We start from the raw sequence: 19,573 nt of genomic DNA on the forward strand, positions 1-19,573 counted from the left end.
TTTCTGTAACGATTAATTATATGTTATATTAACATAGAATAAGGATTGGTCTTCGCTGCGCTCCAACTAGATACCAAACTAACTAAGAACATCACACATTGTTCGAGACAAACTTGAGTACGCCCACTTGGGCGTAGTATTAATTGCCGCACTTTTCGACTACGCCTGCGGTATCTAGTTGGAGCGCAGCGGAGATCAATCCTTAATCTATGTCTATTAATGTGTAAACTAACGAACACTACAGTAATAGTGCTTTATGCAACATTACATGATCGGACAGCCTGGGACTAGATTGTGATTATTTTATACCGATAGAAATGACTGTACAATATTGTATATTTTTATTGAAAAGAGCGCAAAAAAAAGAATGCTGAGAGAGTTTCTTGCGCCGCTTCTTCTCTCTCAGAGCGCCATTTGTTTCCGAAGCGGTAGTAGTATCTAGTAGTATAAGAAATGACATCAAAAAGAATTCTAAAGGAATCAATTTTGAGAAAATAAATGCCTTTGATGCCTTTTATTAAGTGAGAAGTATTCCTTATAATACTAATTATGGAAATATTAGGTATAATATATTAGTAAGACTAACTACACTGGCCTGCAAAAGTAAGTATCACACTTTTCAAATTAATTTTTTTTCTTAACTATAGAAGGTAGAGATTTAAGATTAAAAACGTTTTGTTGCAAATTTTATAGGCTTTAATTCTTAGAAACTAAAACTGTACATTAGTAACATTTTTAATTTAAAAAAGATAAAACAATGAAAATAGACATTTTTAGTTTAGTGTTAAAAATTTCAACTAAAATGTATTACATGTTATTTAATTTTTAATAACTGGTATTGCCTCCTCGAGCTCTGATTACAGCTTCGAGCCGGTTTGGCATACTGAACACTAGGTTTCGGGGCCGATGTTGGGGAATATTCTCCCATTCTTCTCCCAGGGCCTGCTTTAGTGCCCTGAGGGTAGTAGGTGGTGGTCTGCGATTTCTGACTAGCCTCCCAAGCTCATCCCAGGCGTGTTCAATCGGGTTGAGATAGGACTTCTTGATGGACAAGCCCTCACGCTGATACCGACCTCCTGAATATACTCTTCTATGATATGAGCCCTACTAGCTCTGTGCGACCTTCTGAAGATATATACATGTACACTGCCTCCACCGTAATGGACTCTTTCTGAGATGCAGGCTTGAAGGTATCGCTCACCAGGTCGCCTGTAAACACTTCGCCTTTCATCAGAAGTGTAAAAGGAGAATTGAGACTCATCTGTAAACAAAATTCTTGACCATTTTTCTTCATCCCACTGCATGTGTTCACGGGCGTATCGCAGTCTCGCTACTCGATGCTGTCTCTCGAGTTTTGGGCCACTCGCTGGTCTTCGGGGTTTCAAATTTGCTCCAGCAAGTCTTCTTCTCACTGTACTGTCACTAATGTAGTCCCTCCGGGTCTGAAGTAGCTGTTGCTGGACTTCAACTGCATTTTGGTGGCGATTTCTTAACACAGTGGAAATAATATAACGATCTTCTCGGGCACTGGTATACCTGGATCTGCCATTTCAAGGTCTCCTCAGATGGTGTCCAGTCTCTTCGTACCTTCGCTTTACTTTCTGGACCGTTCGTACCGTCACACCCACCATTCTTTCAGTACGACGCATACTGATGCCTAGTTCCAGAAAAGCCATGATCCTAGCACATTCTTCAACTGAAAGTGGCATGATAAATAAATGTTCTGTGCTTTTAAGCATAAATTTTTAAAACAAGACCCATCGATCTTGAAAAAAAAATAAAACTGAAAGAAAAATTTGAATGGTAAAATTGTAACTTAGAAAAAGGAATGGTTTTGATTTTGAAGTTTTTTTCAGCCAATTCTTAAAAGAAGGTTACCGACTATAAAGTTTTTATGTACAAAATTAAATTCTCTTTGGAGTTCTTTTTATTTCGAAAGTATATCTTGTGAACTTAAAACGTTATCCCAATTTTAAAAGTGTGATACTTACTTTTGAAGGCCAGTGTATTATATTGTGTAGCTCGTCCACAAAGCCATCTTCGAGGTTGAGTTTCACAAACAACGATATTCAGATTCAAATTCAAATTCAAATATTTTTATTCAAAATAGGATGTGACATCACTTATTGAAAGTCAAAAACTACCACCCATACCAAAATGAATGCCTCAGACCTGAGAAGAATGGGCGCAACAAACACAGCGGGCTTTTATTTTTCATCGAATAAATATGTTTACAAAGTAATATTGTACAATTAAACTTATTATTTAATAGCCTAAGGGCGGTCACTCCATTCCCAATCTGTGGTATCATTAAGAAAGTAATTTATGTTATAGTAACCTTTACCACACAAACGTTTATATATATCTTTCGAAGTACTGAAAAACCAATAATTTCTGGTGAAGAAGTAGCGATGCACTTGTACCAAGGAGGGAGTGGGGGTGTTATTAAAGGAACATTCCATCGAAACTCTCAGAGAGACGGGCGCAGCACGGTTGGGATCATATCACACATTATCTCGTTTTTTGAGATGCAATGAAACAGAGTATGTAAGAAAAAGCGCGTACACCGCTAAAGGCCGGTAACTCTCCTGTGATTCCTCTGGTGTTGCAAGAGAATGTGAGGTACGATGACGTAGGTTTTATTTCTTGTATAAAAAAAATATGTCTCAAAGTGAATGAGAATTTTGGGTTCAATCAAGAATCTTGAGCGGCACGCCATTGTAATGGGCTCTAACGTATTCGAGCGAACTCACATTCTGTCAAAACTAAAAATATTTTTTTATAATGGTATTGTTTTGTACTAGAAGTCGTTGGGTCTTAAATGTTTGTCTTAACTCTCTTCCATAGAGCGTTCTATGTCTATGCTATAATTACTATCATACAGTTTTCCCTATCTACTGCACCACAAATCACAATGCTCTAGTGAAAACGTAAACTCACTATATCGAGACGTAAAAAACGACCCAATTCCGATCTATTATATCTCAGCAAAAACAAGTGGAAGTCAGTTTCATCGCCTCTGCAACACGAACAATACATTTGTTGCAACAGATTCGACCGACGCGCGACGGCAGGCAATCCTTTGACAGTTTTAAAATTACTTTTCAAAAGATTATTATAATTTAATATTGGTTTTGTAATACAGTATATTGACACAAATATTATTGATTTATTTCTAAGAATTCAGAATTATAGAAATTAAAATGGCTACATAGCACAATCAATTATTATAAAAATGTAAGTTCAAAAATAAAAGACACACAGAGTAGTAAGTAATAGACACTTACTTGTATTACGAAAAATTATTTAATCTTTGTACTTTTGTTTGTACTTTCGATGTCATGAACTTAGTTTAAATTGCAGAAATACAGCAATTCTATATTATATACTATGGTATTATATGGTATGGTATGGTATTACTCGTATATATTATGAACTCTCAACCACTTGGTTACAACCTATTATAAGCAATTTTCTAAAAGATAGTAACTTTAAAGAATTTGTCATAAATAAAGAAAAAAACTATTCTAAGCTTTTAGAAATTCCAAAATCGATATATTGGATTGTAATCAGTTATCAACAATTTTAATAAAGGTGTGTTAATGGTGTCATTTCTAAAACTACCACCCTTCGGAAGCAAATGACGCTCTGAGAGAGAAGAGGCGGCGCAAGAAACTCTCCCAGCATTCTTTTTCTGCGTTCTTTTTAATAAAATATACATATTGTGCTGTTATTATTTTATAGTAATCATAATCTAGTCCCAGGCTGTCCGATTACCCAGATATTCAGCGGTGGTGTAGTAGGATTTACGTCAGAGCCATTTTTAATAAAACATTAATTTTTTTATAGATATTGCCTGAACAGTGGCTGGGACTTTATTATAAAATTGTATATGTCGCAGGGATATGATAAAAACAGATATTTGGTCAATTCCCTAAGTGATTTGATCAAATCACGGAAAATGTTAAAATAACAACAGGATTTTATCATTTCTCTAAACAAATCTAGTGATTTGATCAAATACCAGAATTGGTTGAGTGAAATGACAAAAAATCTCTGTTTTTATCATATCCCTACGACATATACATTTACCTTTAAAGCTACTATGTATCTTATGAAGCTTACTAGAATTAGTTACAAGCAATCCCTTCCTTCTAGTGTTATAATAATGAAAATCACAATTAAGAGCAAATAGGTGACTATTTTTGTAAGGTTTATTAAATTTTCAGCAATGTACTGACAATGAATACCCATAATTTGGGTGACTGTTCTCGTTTGTCCTCATCTTCCATAAAATATATCTTCACTCCTAGAGGATCATTAAGACTAATGATGATTATTAATGACATCATCAATGCCCGCGCGCCGCGGTATCCTTAGATCGGCGTGATTTTGGCGCGTGCGCAGTGGTCTGTCAAAGCGTTTTATTTTACGTGTATTAATAGATTGCTTATAATTAGGATTATTTGAGTGAATGTATCTGAAAGCTATTGAAACAATCGATAAGACCATGCAATAAATGCCATCTTATAAACAAAGTAAGTGTCAGAACTTAGTCAGGGCGTAGTGTGCCATACGGCACTTTAGATTATGGTGTGTCTGAAAATTCTAGTGCACCAGCACTTGCCCATTTTGGAAGGTTAAAAATCATGGTCACAATGAAATACTAACTCATACACGCTATCCCATACAATAAAATAACAAGTAGCACTTCTGAATCCAACAAATAACGTGAAACTCAACACTCGTCAACTCTTGTACACAGTTGCAACAGATTACTGAAATATCATTTAAACTGTGGGAAGGAATGTTTAGTTCTCTAAATGTGTCGCAAAATATATTCGTAGTTTTTTGCTGGTGGAGTTCAATCAATCTGAAGTGATTGTGACAGAATGGAAAGCAACACCAGCTCACCTCGACAGCCTGCTATTGTATGATAATAAGATCTGTTATGCCAAATCAAATACCTTGTCAATATTACATGTTTTACATATATTTATAAACTTAACATCACCTGCTCGCACTGACCTGTATAAATACCACTGGACAGGCTGTTCCATATCTTTGACAGCAATTTTTTTGTGCCTATTTGAAGCCACTCGCGAGCGTCCAGAGAACTAATTCTGACGTATAATGGCTGCGAAGGAACGTTCAATACTCTGAAGTATTTTTACATTTTGAATTAATATCGTTCGTTTTCCGTGTTATTTCTACTTCAAGAATCAACTTAATAAAGAACACATTTTTGTGTATATTGTTTCCCACCATCTGTCGATATTTGCTGAGGTTGTTGTCACTAGTTTTAGTACCGCAGACTCCCGCTTCATGGCCAACAGCGCCAAAATTGCGAATATCAAACAGGCACAAAGCACTTTGACAGCCGCCGAACCTGTGGTATATAGTAGAGGTCAGTGCCTGCTCGTTTAGTAACAAGATCGTCCACGTAGTCTTGACATTCTTGAAAGAAAAAAAGAAAGAATTTTTTTTATTTTGAAACGTATTAGTAAGTTATTTTGTACAAAGACATAACATAAAAAATAAATATAAACTTTAGATTGATAAACAAGCAAAAAACAAAAAGACTGAAACATTCGATTCAAAAAAATGGTCCCAACTCACCATGTTGCTGGTTTGAAAACCAACGCTGGTCTTCCGTTGGGACATTTTGTGACGTCACGAAAAATATTTTGATATACTTAAAATAATAGCAAAACTTTTTACTGGTAGGAAACTAAAAGTAACGTGGTATAAAAACTAAATCTTATAAACTTACTACTAAATCTTATAAACTTCTTGACATTTTCATACACATACACGCTGCCCCGACGGACGCTGTTCTGTCTATAGAAAAAAATATGTACCTAAATTCTTTTTTTTTATAGAAAAAGGAGGACAAGCGAGCGTAAGGGTCACCTGGTGTTAAGTGATCACCGCCGCCCACATTCTCATGCAACACCAGAGGAGCGAGAATCACAGGAGCGTTGCCGGCCTTTAAGGAAGGTGTACTCACATTTTTTGAAGGTAAAATGTCGTATCGTCCCGGAAACACCGCACGAGGAAGTTCATTCCACAGCTTTGTAGTACGTGGAAGACAGATCCTTGTAAAGCAAACAGGGGAGGACCGCCACACATCCAGAGGGTGGGGATGATATCCTAATTTATAATAATTCGGGACAACATTATTCCTAATCATCTAAAGCCATCGGAAATATGTAATTAAAGGTAATGAGTGAAACAAAAAACGTTTTTCTGAATGATTTTATAAAATGTAGTAAAATAATGATAAGGATTAATATCGTATTTGTTTAAAGAGCTTTTACACTACCGCTTTATAATTGCAAATTTTTTAAAGTTTTGAAATGGGTGGTGTATATTATCCTTAAGAGATAGAGATATGCTATCGCGGACTTTTCCTTAGACCTATATTTTTTTATTAACACAAAAAAGTATTTTACAATTTAAGTACACAAATAATTCGATTCGGGTTTTACTGTGTACTACACTCCTCGCATGTTATAAGTAATTAATTAAGAGAAAACTAAAGACATAATATCAGTTCTTAAAACTATTTACAATATCTTCTTCTAATATTATATAAAATTCTCGTGTCATGGTGTTAAACTTTTAACTCCTCCGAAACGGCTTGACAGATTCTCATGAAATTTTGAGTGTATATTGGGTAGGTCTGAGAATCGGACAACATCTATTTTTCATCCCCCTAAATGTTAAGGGTGGTCCACACGAAATGTTTTTTTCTTTATTTTTTTTACTTTATTTTTATTTGTTTGATTATGAGTCAGCATTAAAAAATACATACAACTTCAAATTTTCACCCATCTACGATCAACAGTTAGTTTTGTATCGCGATTTTAATATCGGCAATACAACGTTTGCTAGTGACTTATAAAATTTATTACACTTGTTAACATACAAAATTCTCCATAGTAAATAGTGGCAAGAACCTCCTTTTAAGCATATAAAGAATGCTTGTGCCAGGAGGCTCTGCTCTTTCTTAGCCTTAAAATAATATACTAGAACATAATAATATTATAAAAAGTGCGCGCGTGTGTGTGTGTGTGTGTCTGTGTATAAGTGTTTGTGTGTGTTATGTGTCGTAAGAGCAACTCAATATCATCATAATTTAGTGGTAGTGTATCCAAGCGATCAAACACTTATTAAAATTTTTACAAACTTATTATATTAAATTACAAACAAACCTAGTTATTACCGCATACTTATTTACCCTTCCATTCATTTACGCATTTGTTTTATTATTGTTCTCTGATGATGGTAGTTTTATTACCACATATACAGCATTTATCATTGTTACGTAATTATAAATCTAATATTATTTAAATTTATATTTATACATATATGATACACATTTCCACTATACTTTATTTTGTTATATCTCAAAGGGCTCAGGCAGCTTTTTCGTTGAAAACTACCAGTAGGCTTATTTTTTCCGACACTAGAAACATCGTTAATCTATACAAAAACTTAACAAATTATGTACATAAACCTTCTTCAAGAACCACGCAATTCATTGGCGAAGGGAGCATGTAAATCGCTGCAGTAATTTTTGAATTTATCGCAAACAGACAGACAGACAGACGGGGTGGAGGACTTTGTTTTATAATATGAATTGATGACATGGACTTCAAATGACGTAAAAGTCCATTCTTGATTTTATGGCGTATATAGTAGGTACTTAAAATATCGTTTTCGAATAAAGTTAGTTGAATGCCATACTGTTTGTTCGATTGCGATGAAAGGCATACTTTAAGTCAAAGTGAAAGTTAAAAATTTAATACTTATATAATAATAATCAATATTATTTGTTTAAGGCAAGCTGTTATAGGTTTTCAACTAATCAGATTTGCGCGAAGAATATTAACATAATCAAAATCAAATGTAGTTATTATACTTTAAGAATCTTTATATTAATACGTAAAGCTAAAACTTGTACCCACCCCCTTTTAAAAAAATGCGCGAACGAATGTCCGTGAAATTTAAAATTAAGTTGCATTAAGCAATTTTTTTTTTATAAAATATCTTATAAATACATTAAATTCGATATTACACACACTACTACTTCAATGACACACAACATACACAAACATATATAATATAATATTGACACACTTTTACACAAATTATCTTGCCCCAAACTAGGCATAGCCTGTACTATGGGTATTACACAACGATATATTTAATACAATATATGTACATACTTTAACATACATAAATACTGTTAAACATCTATGAATCGGAAACCAACATTCATATTGGCATTATGATTCGAACCCGGGGTCTCTATCTCAGTAGGCCGGGTCACTAACCACTGGGCTATATGGCTCGTCATTATATTATAGAAGTCTTTAATAAATGAACACATACAAAGTTCAAACTTAATAATGAAATGAATTGTGGTCGAATTTCGAGCCTTGGACGAGCACTAGTTAATAATAATTAAAAAACTATAAAACTAGCTTTATCAGAAAATGAAGCTAAAGAGTTGAGAATAATTTTCAATAAATTTAAATCAGGAATGTTGGTGTTAGTAAAAAAATGAATTTTGATGTAAGACAGCTGATCTTTGTAAAAAAAAGACGACATGAAGTGAGTCTTTTGAGCTTGTCATCATGCCAGATAATATCCGCCGTGGTTGACTTGTTATATTGAAATATAGACAGGCTGTTCTGGAATCTGGCCTGCCCTGGTCTTAAATGAGAACCCTGAATAATGGTAATCATATTTTGTGTACAATATCTACGTTACCCTTTTAAAAAATAAATCAAATCAAAATCATTTTATTCATGTAGTTCACGGATATGACATATTAATGTCATATTATTTTTTTCTTATTGAATTTACCGCCACTTCATAAAGGGAGCTTCTGAGCTAATGAGAAGAAGTGGCAAGAAACTCATTGCCGATCTTTAGAATCAACATTTACATTTTCATCGTTTTACAAATCATTTCAATTACAATATATGTGTATATAAAAGTACTCAAAACGTCAAATAGTTATTGTGTAATACACGAGTAAGTCAAAAAAGTAAATGTGAACTAATACTATACAAAAGGTATTGAGTACACTAACTAGCTAGAGCATTTTATTAGCGATTATACAAAATGTAAAAAAAAATTCCCCTCGACCATATTTTAGGGAAGGGAACCCGTGCAAGTATAGTAGCATAATTATATCCCCCTGAAAACGAAATCTGGAAAGGTCTTGAAACGTCGGGTTTACTAAAATAAAAATAAAATTGTAACTTTTACGCAAAAATCTAATAGTTTAGTCGACAAGTTGAAAATGGTACAAAATAGAGATACTGCTCTTAAAATTATGTGCGATAGGTCATTGGATCCGGAATGACGCCTAGAGAAATGTGCCAAAAGCGTGTATTAGCACATAAAAAATTGCAAAAGTTATAAACAATTAAAGATGAAAAAAAAATGGCATTTCGTTTTTGGCCAATATTTCATAAACTATTAAAAATTTAGGAAATTTCATTAAAAAACTCTTAACTCCCGGAACTCCATTAATTTAACGCTGAAAATAGGTCTGCGCGCGACATTTTGCTTAGCGCGAGTACGGCACATTAATTAATTTATTTAAGGTATTGAATATTTTTATCTAAATTTAAAAAAATATTGTGTGTTCTGAATACGATAAATAATTTAATCCCGTTGGAAATTTTACTTAAAGTTAATTTTTCAACGAGTTAAACAATAATGTTAACTAACGAAATTTTCTCGAACTACCGTCTTAATTGTAAGTCAAAAAAATGTTTAAATAATGGTCGTAAAAAATTTTTGCTTCGTAAAGCCTTTCTTACATACATACTTAACAAGATCGCGCCATAAAAGTTAAAAAAATATTTATACTTTGTTTATAACAACACTTACCATTATTGTGCCGTACTCGCTTTTGACGCCACACGTGCAACCTTAATTTGTCGCGCGCAGACCGCTTTTCAGCGTTAAATTAAAGTTATAAATAATGGAGATAGAGTACCTTTGGATTTTTTTATTGAAAATTTGAAATTTCTTAAATATTAATAGCTTATGAAATATTGGCAAAAAACGAAATGCCATTTTTTTCATCTTTAATTATTTATAACTTTGCAATTTTTTATGTGCAAATACACGCTTTTGGTATATTTCTTTAGGCGTCATTCCGGATCCAATGAGCTATCGCACATAATTTTAAGAGCAGTATCTCTATTTTGTACCATTTTCAACTTGTCGACTAGACTATAATGTAACAACACATTTAAAATAACACACGTTTTAATCTTTTATAAGTGTTTTGTTTAAAAAAAATAAAAAGACTGAAAAAGACATCAAATAGTTTCTCTAGGCCATACATAGTATATTAATGAAACGATGCATTGAGACTCTTTAGATTGATAAACATAAACTACTTTCCAAGTTCATTGGCCCACTTGCTCATCACAACAGAATTAATTAATACGCATGCAATAATGTTGCATTGTGGCTTCTGCACATATGATATTTTATGAGCGAGTTATCTTTTATCTCACAATATTATTACGAAATTGCTCAATATTAAAAATCCTTCCGTAAGTCCTCTTAAATGGATAAACCGATTAAGATGTTTTTTTTTTACTTATTTAAGTCCTTACATTAGAGCAGCGATTGATGGTTATTCTAGATTTTATTTTTTATGCCAATAAGGGAAAAGACGAGCAAGACGTTCAACTGACGGTAATTGATACGCCCTGCCATTACAATGCAGTGCCGCTCAGGATTCTGGAAAAGCCCCAAAAATTCTGGGCGGCACTACAATTGCGCTCGTCACCTTGAGACATAATATGTTAAGTCTTATTTGAAAAGTAATTTCATTAGCTATGGCGCCCTTCAGGGCGAAGCACAGTAATGTTTACACATTACTGCTTCACGGCAGAAATAGGCACCGTTGTGGTACCCATAATCTAGCCGGCATCCTGTGCAAAGGAGCCTCCCACTGGTAAGCCACATGACTTAGCGTAGTAAATTATAATTTTACTAGCTGACCCGGCAAACGTTGTTTTGCCGGGTCTATTATAGAAAGACCTATACGGGCTATAATAGAAAGACCGATAGTCACTGCTTATAGTAAAATTAATTTTCGTAGAAGATTCAAGAGAATTAAAACGCTTTCGTTTCGATATTGTGACCACTTTCCCTTGTAATGCTGTTTATAATTTTATCGGTTATTAAAACACTTAATTGGAGATTATTGTGTCATGGCTGCTGTTAGCTGACTTACAAGCGTTGTTGAAACATTAATTGTACTTTGTGTTCGATGTTATTGTTGGGTGTGACTTACCCCCTTATTCATAATGGTCCGCTAACTTTAAACAGCCGCTTAGGAATGTTTTTTCTCATTCTGACTTAGGTCAATAGAAGAAGACAGAGTGAGAATTAGCAATGCTTTAAGTTAGCAGACTATTATGAATAAGGGGATTAGTCTTCACGCTCTGTTATGTAACGCTCATTCGAGTTAAACCGCCTCGAGACGTCTATCACCTTACAATTTCTGATTGAATTCTGATTTAAAGGGAAGGGGTTTGGTTTAGATATTAAGGCCGTTATTCCTGAAAGCATATTGATATGTAATCAGCGTGTTTTGTCTCTGTCTTCATTACTATGTGTAAAAGAGACGCTATACATTGATCGCGGAGTACTTAGATAATTTATTCGTCTAGATAGAGTCTCTTGCTGTTAGACAATCGATAAAATCAGGCCAGGAATATTAGTTTAGTGTGCATGACAAGACACTCGCGATTTGTATGACACTCTGTGTTAATGTGCGTACTTTTTTTCCGACGTTTTCACAGCTGTCATACTCTATCTAGATGTGTAAATAATCTAAGGCGGAGTACATTATGTGATAATTTTTGGAATACCTGGTACCTGCTGCATTATACGAAGTCGTTGGTCGCACACATTCAGTTTATCAAGCGATATATTTTACAGTTCCGACACTATTTCCTTAAGAACAGGCTTTCAATATACACTGGCCTTCAAAAGTAAGTATCACACTTTTAAAACTGGGATAACGTTTTAAGTTCACAAGATATACTTTCGAAATAAAAATGACTCCAAAGAGAATTTAATTTTGTACATAAAAACTTTATACTCGGTAACCTTCTTTTAAGAACTGGCTGAAAAAAAACTTCAAAAACAAAACCATTCCTTTTTCAAAGTGGACGTTTCCGACTTACAATTTTACCATTCACATTTTTCTTTCTGTTTTAAATTTTTTTCAAGATGGATGGGTCTTATTTTAAAAATTTATGCTAAAAAGCACATAAAATTTATTTATCATGCCTCTTTCAGTTGAAGAATGTGCTAGGATCATGGCTTTTCTGGAACTAGGCATCAGTATGCGTCGCACTGCAAGAATGGTGGGTGTGACGGTACGAACGGTCCAGAAGGTAAAGCGAAGGTACGAAGAGACTGGACACTATCTGAGGAGACCTTGTAATGGCAGACCCAGGTGTACCAGTGCCCGAGAAGATCGTTATATTATTTCCACTGTGTTAATGAATCGCCACCAAAATGCAGTTGAAGTCCAGCAATAGCTACCTCAGACCCGGAGGGACTAAATTAGTGACAGTACAGTGAGAAGAAGACTAGCTGAAGCAAATTTGAAATCCCGAAGACCAGCGAGTGGCCCAAAACTCGAGAGACAACATCGAGTAGCGAAACTGCGATACGCCCGTGAACACATGCAGTGGGATGAAGAAGAATGGTCAAGAATTTTGTTTGCAGATGAGTCTCGATTCTCCCTATACACTTCTGATGGAAGGCGAAGTGTTTACAGGCGACCTGGTGAGCGATACCTTCAAGCCTGCATCTCAGAAAGAGTCCAATACGGTGGAGGCAGTGTACATGTATGGGCTGGCATATCTTCAGAAGGTCGCACAGAGCTAACAGCCATAGAAAATGGCACCCTGACTGGGCAAAGATATGCTCAAGAGATTCTCAATGAGTATGCAGGGCCGTATTTAGAAAATATGGGTGATGAATCGATGCTGATGCATGATAATGCCCGGTCACACACGGTTCATATCGTACAAGAGAATATTCAGGAGGTCGGTATCAGCGTGATGGCTTGGCCATCAAGAAGTCCTGATCTCAACCCGATTGAACACGCCTGGGATGAGCTTGGGAGGCTAGTCAGATATCGCAGACCACCACCTACTACCCCAGGGCACTAAAGCAGGCCCTGGTAGAAGAATGGGAGAATATTCCCCAACATCGGCTCCGAAACCTAGTGTTCAGTATGCCAAACCGGCTCGAAGCTGTAATCAGACCTCGAGGAGGCAATACCAGTTATTAAAAATTAAATAACATGTAATACATTTTAGTTGAATTTTTTTACACTAAACTAAAAATGTCTATTTTCATTGTTTTATCTTTTTTAAGTTAAAAATGTTACTTATGTATAATTTTAGTTTCTTAGAATTAAAACCTATAAAATTTGCAACAAAACGTTTTTAATCTTAAATCTCTACCTTCTATAATTAAGAAAAAAAAATAATTTGAAAAGTGTGATACTTACTTTTGCAGGCCAGTGTAGATTGAAACGATATTGGCGTGGCTGTGCCGCGTAGTAATTAAATCTTTCGGACAAACATCTGTGAAATCCTGGAAATAATTTCAAAAGCAATTTATACAAGCATCATATTATCGATGTCTGCTATATTTTGCTATTTGCCATCAAAGAAAATTATTGTAATTGTGTTTTAGCTATTGTAAAACATTAAATAACAATATGTTCCATTTTGAAGAAAGAAGATAGAAACCCGCTAAGTTTGTTGCGCCCGTTCTTCTCAGGACTGAGGCATACCTTTTTGAATGGTGGTAGTTTTTGACTTTCAATAAGTGATTTCTCTTTTGAATAAAAATATTTGAATTTAAAGGTAGACCCTTAAAAGCCAAACCAAGCCCCAGTCTACTAAAAGTAAAAGATCAACGCCACTTATTAAATATTAATTAAAAATATAAAACCATATTTTGTACACATGTTGAAGTCAGTAACTAATAATCAAAGAATAATTAATAATTAGTGTGTTGTGTTCATTGGCTTAGAAAATCAGTGAATCGGGGAGTAACGGTTGTACAAAGCCAACCCAAGACCCGGATGGATCTGATTTCAAAACACTATTCTACTTCGAGGGTCGCTCGCAGATATTACGTGGGTAACACTGAAAATGTTTAGAACTGGCCAGTTAGAAACATAGCTAATGAAAACTTTTATGGAATTTCTTAAGCTGTGATTAGCATTTCTTAATGAAGCCCCATCTCGAACCACTATTTACAATTGGTTTACCGTATCAATCTCAATGATGATCCGCGTGAGGGACGTCTTTTAACAGCGACTACTGAAGATAACATCAGTGCTGTGCGACGCATGATAGAGGAAGATAAGAGAGTGACCTATCAGCAGATACGGGCAAGCCTAAGCATTGGTATGAGTCAAGTTCAAAAAATATTACACGAACATTTGGCAGGCGTGAGGAAGCTTTGTACCAGATGGATTACCCATACTTTAACCGACGACCAGAAATATCTTCGCATGGACTGGTGTCGCTAAATGTTAGATAAGTTCAACGGCGGTGACTCAAATGCTGTATTTGACATCGTCACAGGTGATGAAAGCTATTGCTACGAACCCGAAACCAAAAGACAATCAGCTCAGTGGGTGTTTCTTTCGAGGATCGGCCAACTAAGATAAAGAAAGTAATAAGTCAAGGAAAAAAGATGATTGCCTCACTCTTTGGTCGGAAAGGTCATTTTGCGACAGTTTTGCTATAAGATGGTAGGACAGTTAGTGCAGACTGGTATATCAATTGCTGTTTGCCTGTTGTCTTGGATAAGCAACAGCAGCGCCCTTGAAGCAGGATCCTCCGTCATCACGACAATGAAAATATTTGACTGAGGCAGGTGTCGAGATAATGAGTCATCCGCCATACAGTCCTGACCTGGCGCCCTGCGACTTTTATTTATTCCCAAGAACTAAAGATAAAATTCGAGGTATTCGCTTTACCAGCCCTGAAGATGCGGTGAAAGCGTACGAAAGTGCTATAGAAGAGACCCCTAAGGAAGACTTTTTACATTAAGCCGTTTTTCATTTTCTAAACATTTTCACTAAACATGTTTTTTTTTAAATTTAAAATGATGATAATAATAATGCTCATTATTAAAAATATTTATTTTAATGCTTTCTCAGCTTCTTAGTAAGAAATCGTTAGGTCAGCCATGACAGCTCATTTGTCAATGGTTGTTCTGTTCGTTTGAAACAATAAAAAAATAACTAAAGCTTATTAAATCTCTTTTTTAATAAAATAAGGAACAATACGAGCAGGACGTTCAGCTGATGGCAATTGATACGCTCTGCCCATTACAATGCAGTGCCGCTCAGGAATCTTGAAAAACCCAAAAATTCTGAATGGCACTACAATTGCGCTCGTCACCTTGAGACATAAGTTATCAAGTCTCATTTGCCCAGTAATTTCACTAGCTACGGCGCCTTTCAGATCGAAACACAGTAGTGCTTAGACAGCACTGCTATACGACAGAAATAGGCGCCGTTGTGGTACCCATAATCTAGCCGGCATCCTATGCAAAGGAGCCTCCCACTGGTAGAAGGCGGAATCTCTTTAAGAATACCATGATAATGCTATTAAGCGTATACTCTAGCCTCTATCAGATCACCTCATCACAAACTACACGACTTTAAACAATAGCACTGTTCAATGAAAGTTGATGTACTTATTATAATTGGAACACATTTTCTCATGACCGTGAAAACGAATAGGCCAGCAATTTGTACGAGTCTATCATTATTAGCAGTAACGACGGGGTATATATTATCTATGAAATTTCTCTTTCGAATTATGACAAAGAAGTAAATTATGATTCCCCTGACACTACTTTAAAAAAAAAAAATTGAAGTAGGCGTTAATAACCTATTGTTAAATAGCAAGAAAACTAAATTCATAAAATTTACCGTACCAAATGTCAAAAATGTAAATGCAAATGTTTTTTTAAACGGAGAGGTGATAGAACCGGTGGAATCTGCTATATTTCTTTGCATAACTCTAGATTCCAAATTACAATGGGGCCCCCATATTGAAGGATTGGCGAACAGACTTAGTTCTGCAGCATACGCGGTTAAAAAAATTAGACAATTAACTGACATAGATACGGCGCGACTAGTATACTTTAGTTATTTCCATAGTATTATGTCCTATGGTATATTGCTATGGGGCAACGCTGCTGATATTAATACAATATTTGTGCTGCAGAAGAGGGCTATTCGCGCTATTTATAACCTAGGTCCTAGAGAATCATTGAGAGCAAAATTCAAAGAAATTAACATCATGACTGTTGCTTCTCAATATATTCTTGATAATGTAATGTATGTTCATAGGCACATAAGTGAATTTGCCAGAAACTGTCATAACCATAATGTTAACACCAGGAACAGACATAAACTGATGATGTCTACTACTCGGCTTAGTCGAGTTAGTAAGTCTTTTGTGGGGCAATGTATATGCTTTTACAACAAGATCCCAGAAAATGTTCAAAACAAAGGTGTTACGTTATTCAAAAGAATTGTTAAAAAACGTTTGTGTGGTAAAGGTTACTATAACATAAATATATATAAGACATATGCCATTGCCGTTTTTTCTGTAGACCTATATATGATACACAATTCCGCAATATATTATTTTGTGATCACAAAGGGTTAAGACAGTGTTCAAAGTTCACAGATGCCTTATTTTTTCCGACAAAATCCAACAAATTTCGTTTAAATATACAAAAATGTATGCAACAACTTAACAAAATACATACTAAAAGCTTCCTCGAGAACCACGCTAACTATTGCTTAAAACAGCGTGAAGATAGGTGCAGTAGTTTTTGAGTTTATCGCCAACACACAGACAGACAGACACGTCAGAGGACTTTGTTTTATAATATTATGTAGTGATTACATAAGACGTATTATTCACGTTCAAAGTGAAATATGTTAATAATTAAGTATATAAATGAATTGATTTACTTTCTTATATAAAATTTACGTATCATAAGTATAACTTTAACAATGCTTTTATTAATTTCAGGTGAGATCATTGTTTGGTAGTAACAACGCAACAGTCAACCTTATGCTGCCAATATTACTGGACACGGCAAATCTCATAAAACGTGCAAGTAGAACCGGCAAACAGACACGCGATGTAGTATACCCACAAGCTCACATCCAAAGACGATCAATCACTGAAGATACACTAGACGAAGAACGATTTGACACAGGAGCACAAAATATAAAATGGCGGCATACAAACATATCACCACAAAGCCACGTACAAACACCAATAAAACATAACACAACAAATGAGAATGACGGACCCACACATAATACTACAGGCTCAGTTACAGACAAAGAAAATCATAACATAATATTAAACACAAATTCAAAATACGATGTAAGTATATAGTATAAAAGAAAAACATAAATAAGTTATCAAATTATTTGTTTTTCTCTATATTTTATTTGCTTAGGAAGACAATGTCGGGCTTAAATCATGACGTAAAGCATGGTAAGAGTTTTCCAGTATTAATAAGAAATTAATTAAATTATCAACATTAATGAAGTCATCCGCAGGGCATTTGCCGCTCTTAATATCCCAGCTGGTTTAGAGCCAAATGGTATTTACCCGCCGCGATGGCAAACATGCTGACGGAATGACTCTGCGACGCGACTTGCGTCCACACTCTGGCACACCTTCTCATGTCTAAGTTACGTCAGTTGGTGCTGGGGCTGCTGCTTCGACTACCGAAGACAGCAAGCGTCGCAAATATGTCGGTCTCAGTGAGATCTTTGTGCCGTTTGATGTCGAGACACTTGGCTCGTGGGGCCCACAGGCGCGGAGAATGTACAAATTACTATCTTCGCGCCTCAATAAGGCTACTGGAAACCCAAGCGCTGGCAGCTATTTCGGTCAACGGATCAGCCTAGCTATCCAACGCGGAAATGCTGCCAGTATTCTTGGCACGCTTCCACGTAATGATAGTTTTAATTTAATGTAGTATTGTAAATATAGTTTGAGGATTTATTCCATATATATGGGCAATTTATTGACGTATTGAATACTTACTGATGATATATTAATAAGATAAGCCTAAATTTTAACATTAACAATAAAAGGATAGAACCTGCATAATAATAAAGAGATATAAAATTATTATGTTTAAATATAAATTCATATCTAAATGATCATATCATTAGAATCACTTATGAAATGGTACGATGCCAATAGAAATTAAAAGTTTTTACTATACATGGCTCTTACCTTCCAGGCTTTGACAGATCAGTTGGATATAAAAAGTTTCAATTATCTCATTTGACTTTTCAACTGTCATCATTATCCATATTTTGTAGCGTTGACAGTGATTTAATGTTGAACGCAAACGTCATGACTGTCACTGTCACTGTAAAAAAAATGGAAGGGAGACTTGGCAGAGTGAGTGCCGCCATATTGAGTAAGGCATTATTGGTTGGACTGCTGAAGTGTGCGGAAGTAACTCCATAATAAAGGATAACCAGTGATTATTCGAGATCAATCAATAAAGATCGATCTTGTGTTGAATTCACAACTACTATTGGTGCTTATTAATAATAACACAAACAGCACAATGGGAGGTGGGAGGCTCCTTGGCCCAGGATGCCGGCTAGATTGTGGGTACCACAACGGAAGCAGTAATGTGTAAACATTACTGTTTCGGTCTGAAGGGCGCCGTAGTTAGTGAAATTACTGGACAAATTGAGACTTAACATCTTACGTCTCAAGGTGACGAGCACAATAATTGTAGTACCACTCAGAATTTTTGCGTTTTTTCAAGAATCCTGAGTGGCACTGTATTGTAATGGTAAGGGCGTACCAAACCAACAGAACGTCCTGCTCGTCTGGTCCCTTATTTTCATAAAAAGAAAAAAAAACAATTTCATTTGAAACCTCTGACACTTGGTTGGTTACTAAGCAATCTTATATACCATTAAAACGCTTTTAAATAAAATTATATTTCAGAGCAACGTGAGTAAATTGATTGAAGACACAGACTTGAAGGTGAATGCTATTCAAATAGCCAGGTCACAGTTTGAGTCAACAACAAGGATGTTTATGAACGGAACAGCAGAATCTCAAAATGATACGATTAACCAGACTTTAGGACAAAACGTGCCGTTTGCTCAAAAACTTCGTTCACTCAATAGATATGTGGACAGAAAAGGTATATTATTATATTCAATTGATTGTGTTCATAATATTATCTCATTAAATCTTAATATATATAAATCCGGAGTCCTAATGTTTGTTTCCAGTTAACTCCTAAACGAATGAACGGATTTTAATGGTGAATATTTCATGGAATTCAGTTTAGTCGAACTTGAGAGATAGGATAGTTTTTATTTCGATTTGGGACCCATACTTATTTTTATTTCCAATATTTATTTTGTATGCACGGTTCGACAGCTCTGCTGTGAAAC

At 35.2% G+C, this 19,573-nt stretch overlaps 1 protein-coding gene across 1 annotated transcript in view; it reads left to right on the top strand.

Moving 5' to 3' along the window:
- Positions 1-19,573, top strand: part of LOC126970828 (neurotrophin 1) — a 30,936-nt gene that overhangs the window by 6,845 nt on the left and 4,518 nt on the right. The window contains exons 2-3 of the mRNA XM_050816973.1: positions 17,151-17,513; positions 19,116-19,317. Of these exons, the coding sequence (XP_050672930.1) occupies positions 17,151-17,513; positions 19,116-19,317 (565 nt within the window). The remainder of the gene's footprint in view (positions 1-17,150; positions 17,514-19,115; positions 19,318-19,573) is intronic.

The sequence above is a fragment of the Leptidea sinapis genome, chromosome 1, assembly GCF_905404315.1.
Source record: "Leptidea sinapis chromosome 1, ilLepSina1.1, whole genome shotgun sequence".
Classification (NCBI taxonomy): Eukaryota; Metazoa; Arthropoda; class Insecta; order Lepidoptera; family Pieridae; genus Leptidea; species Leptidea sinapis.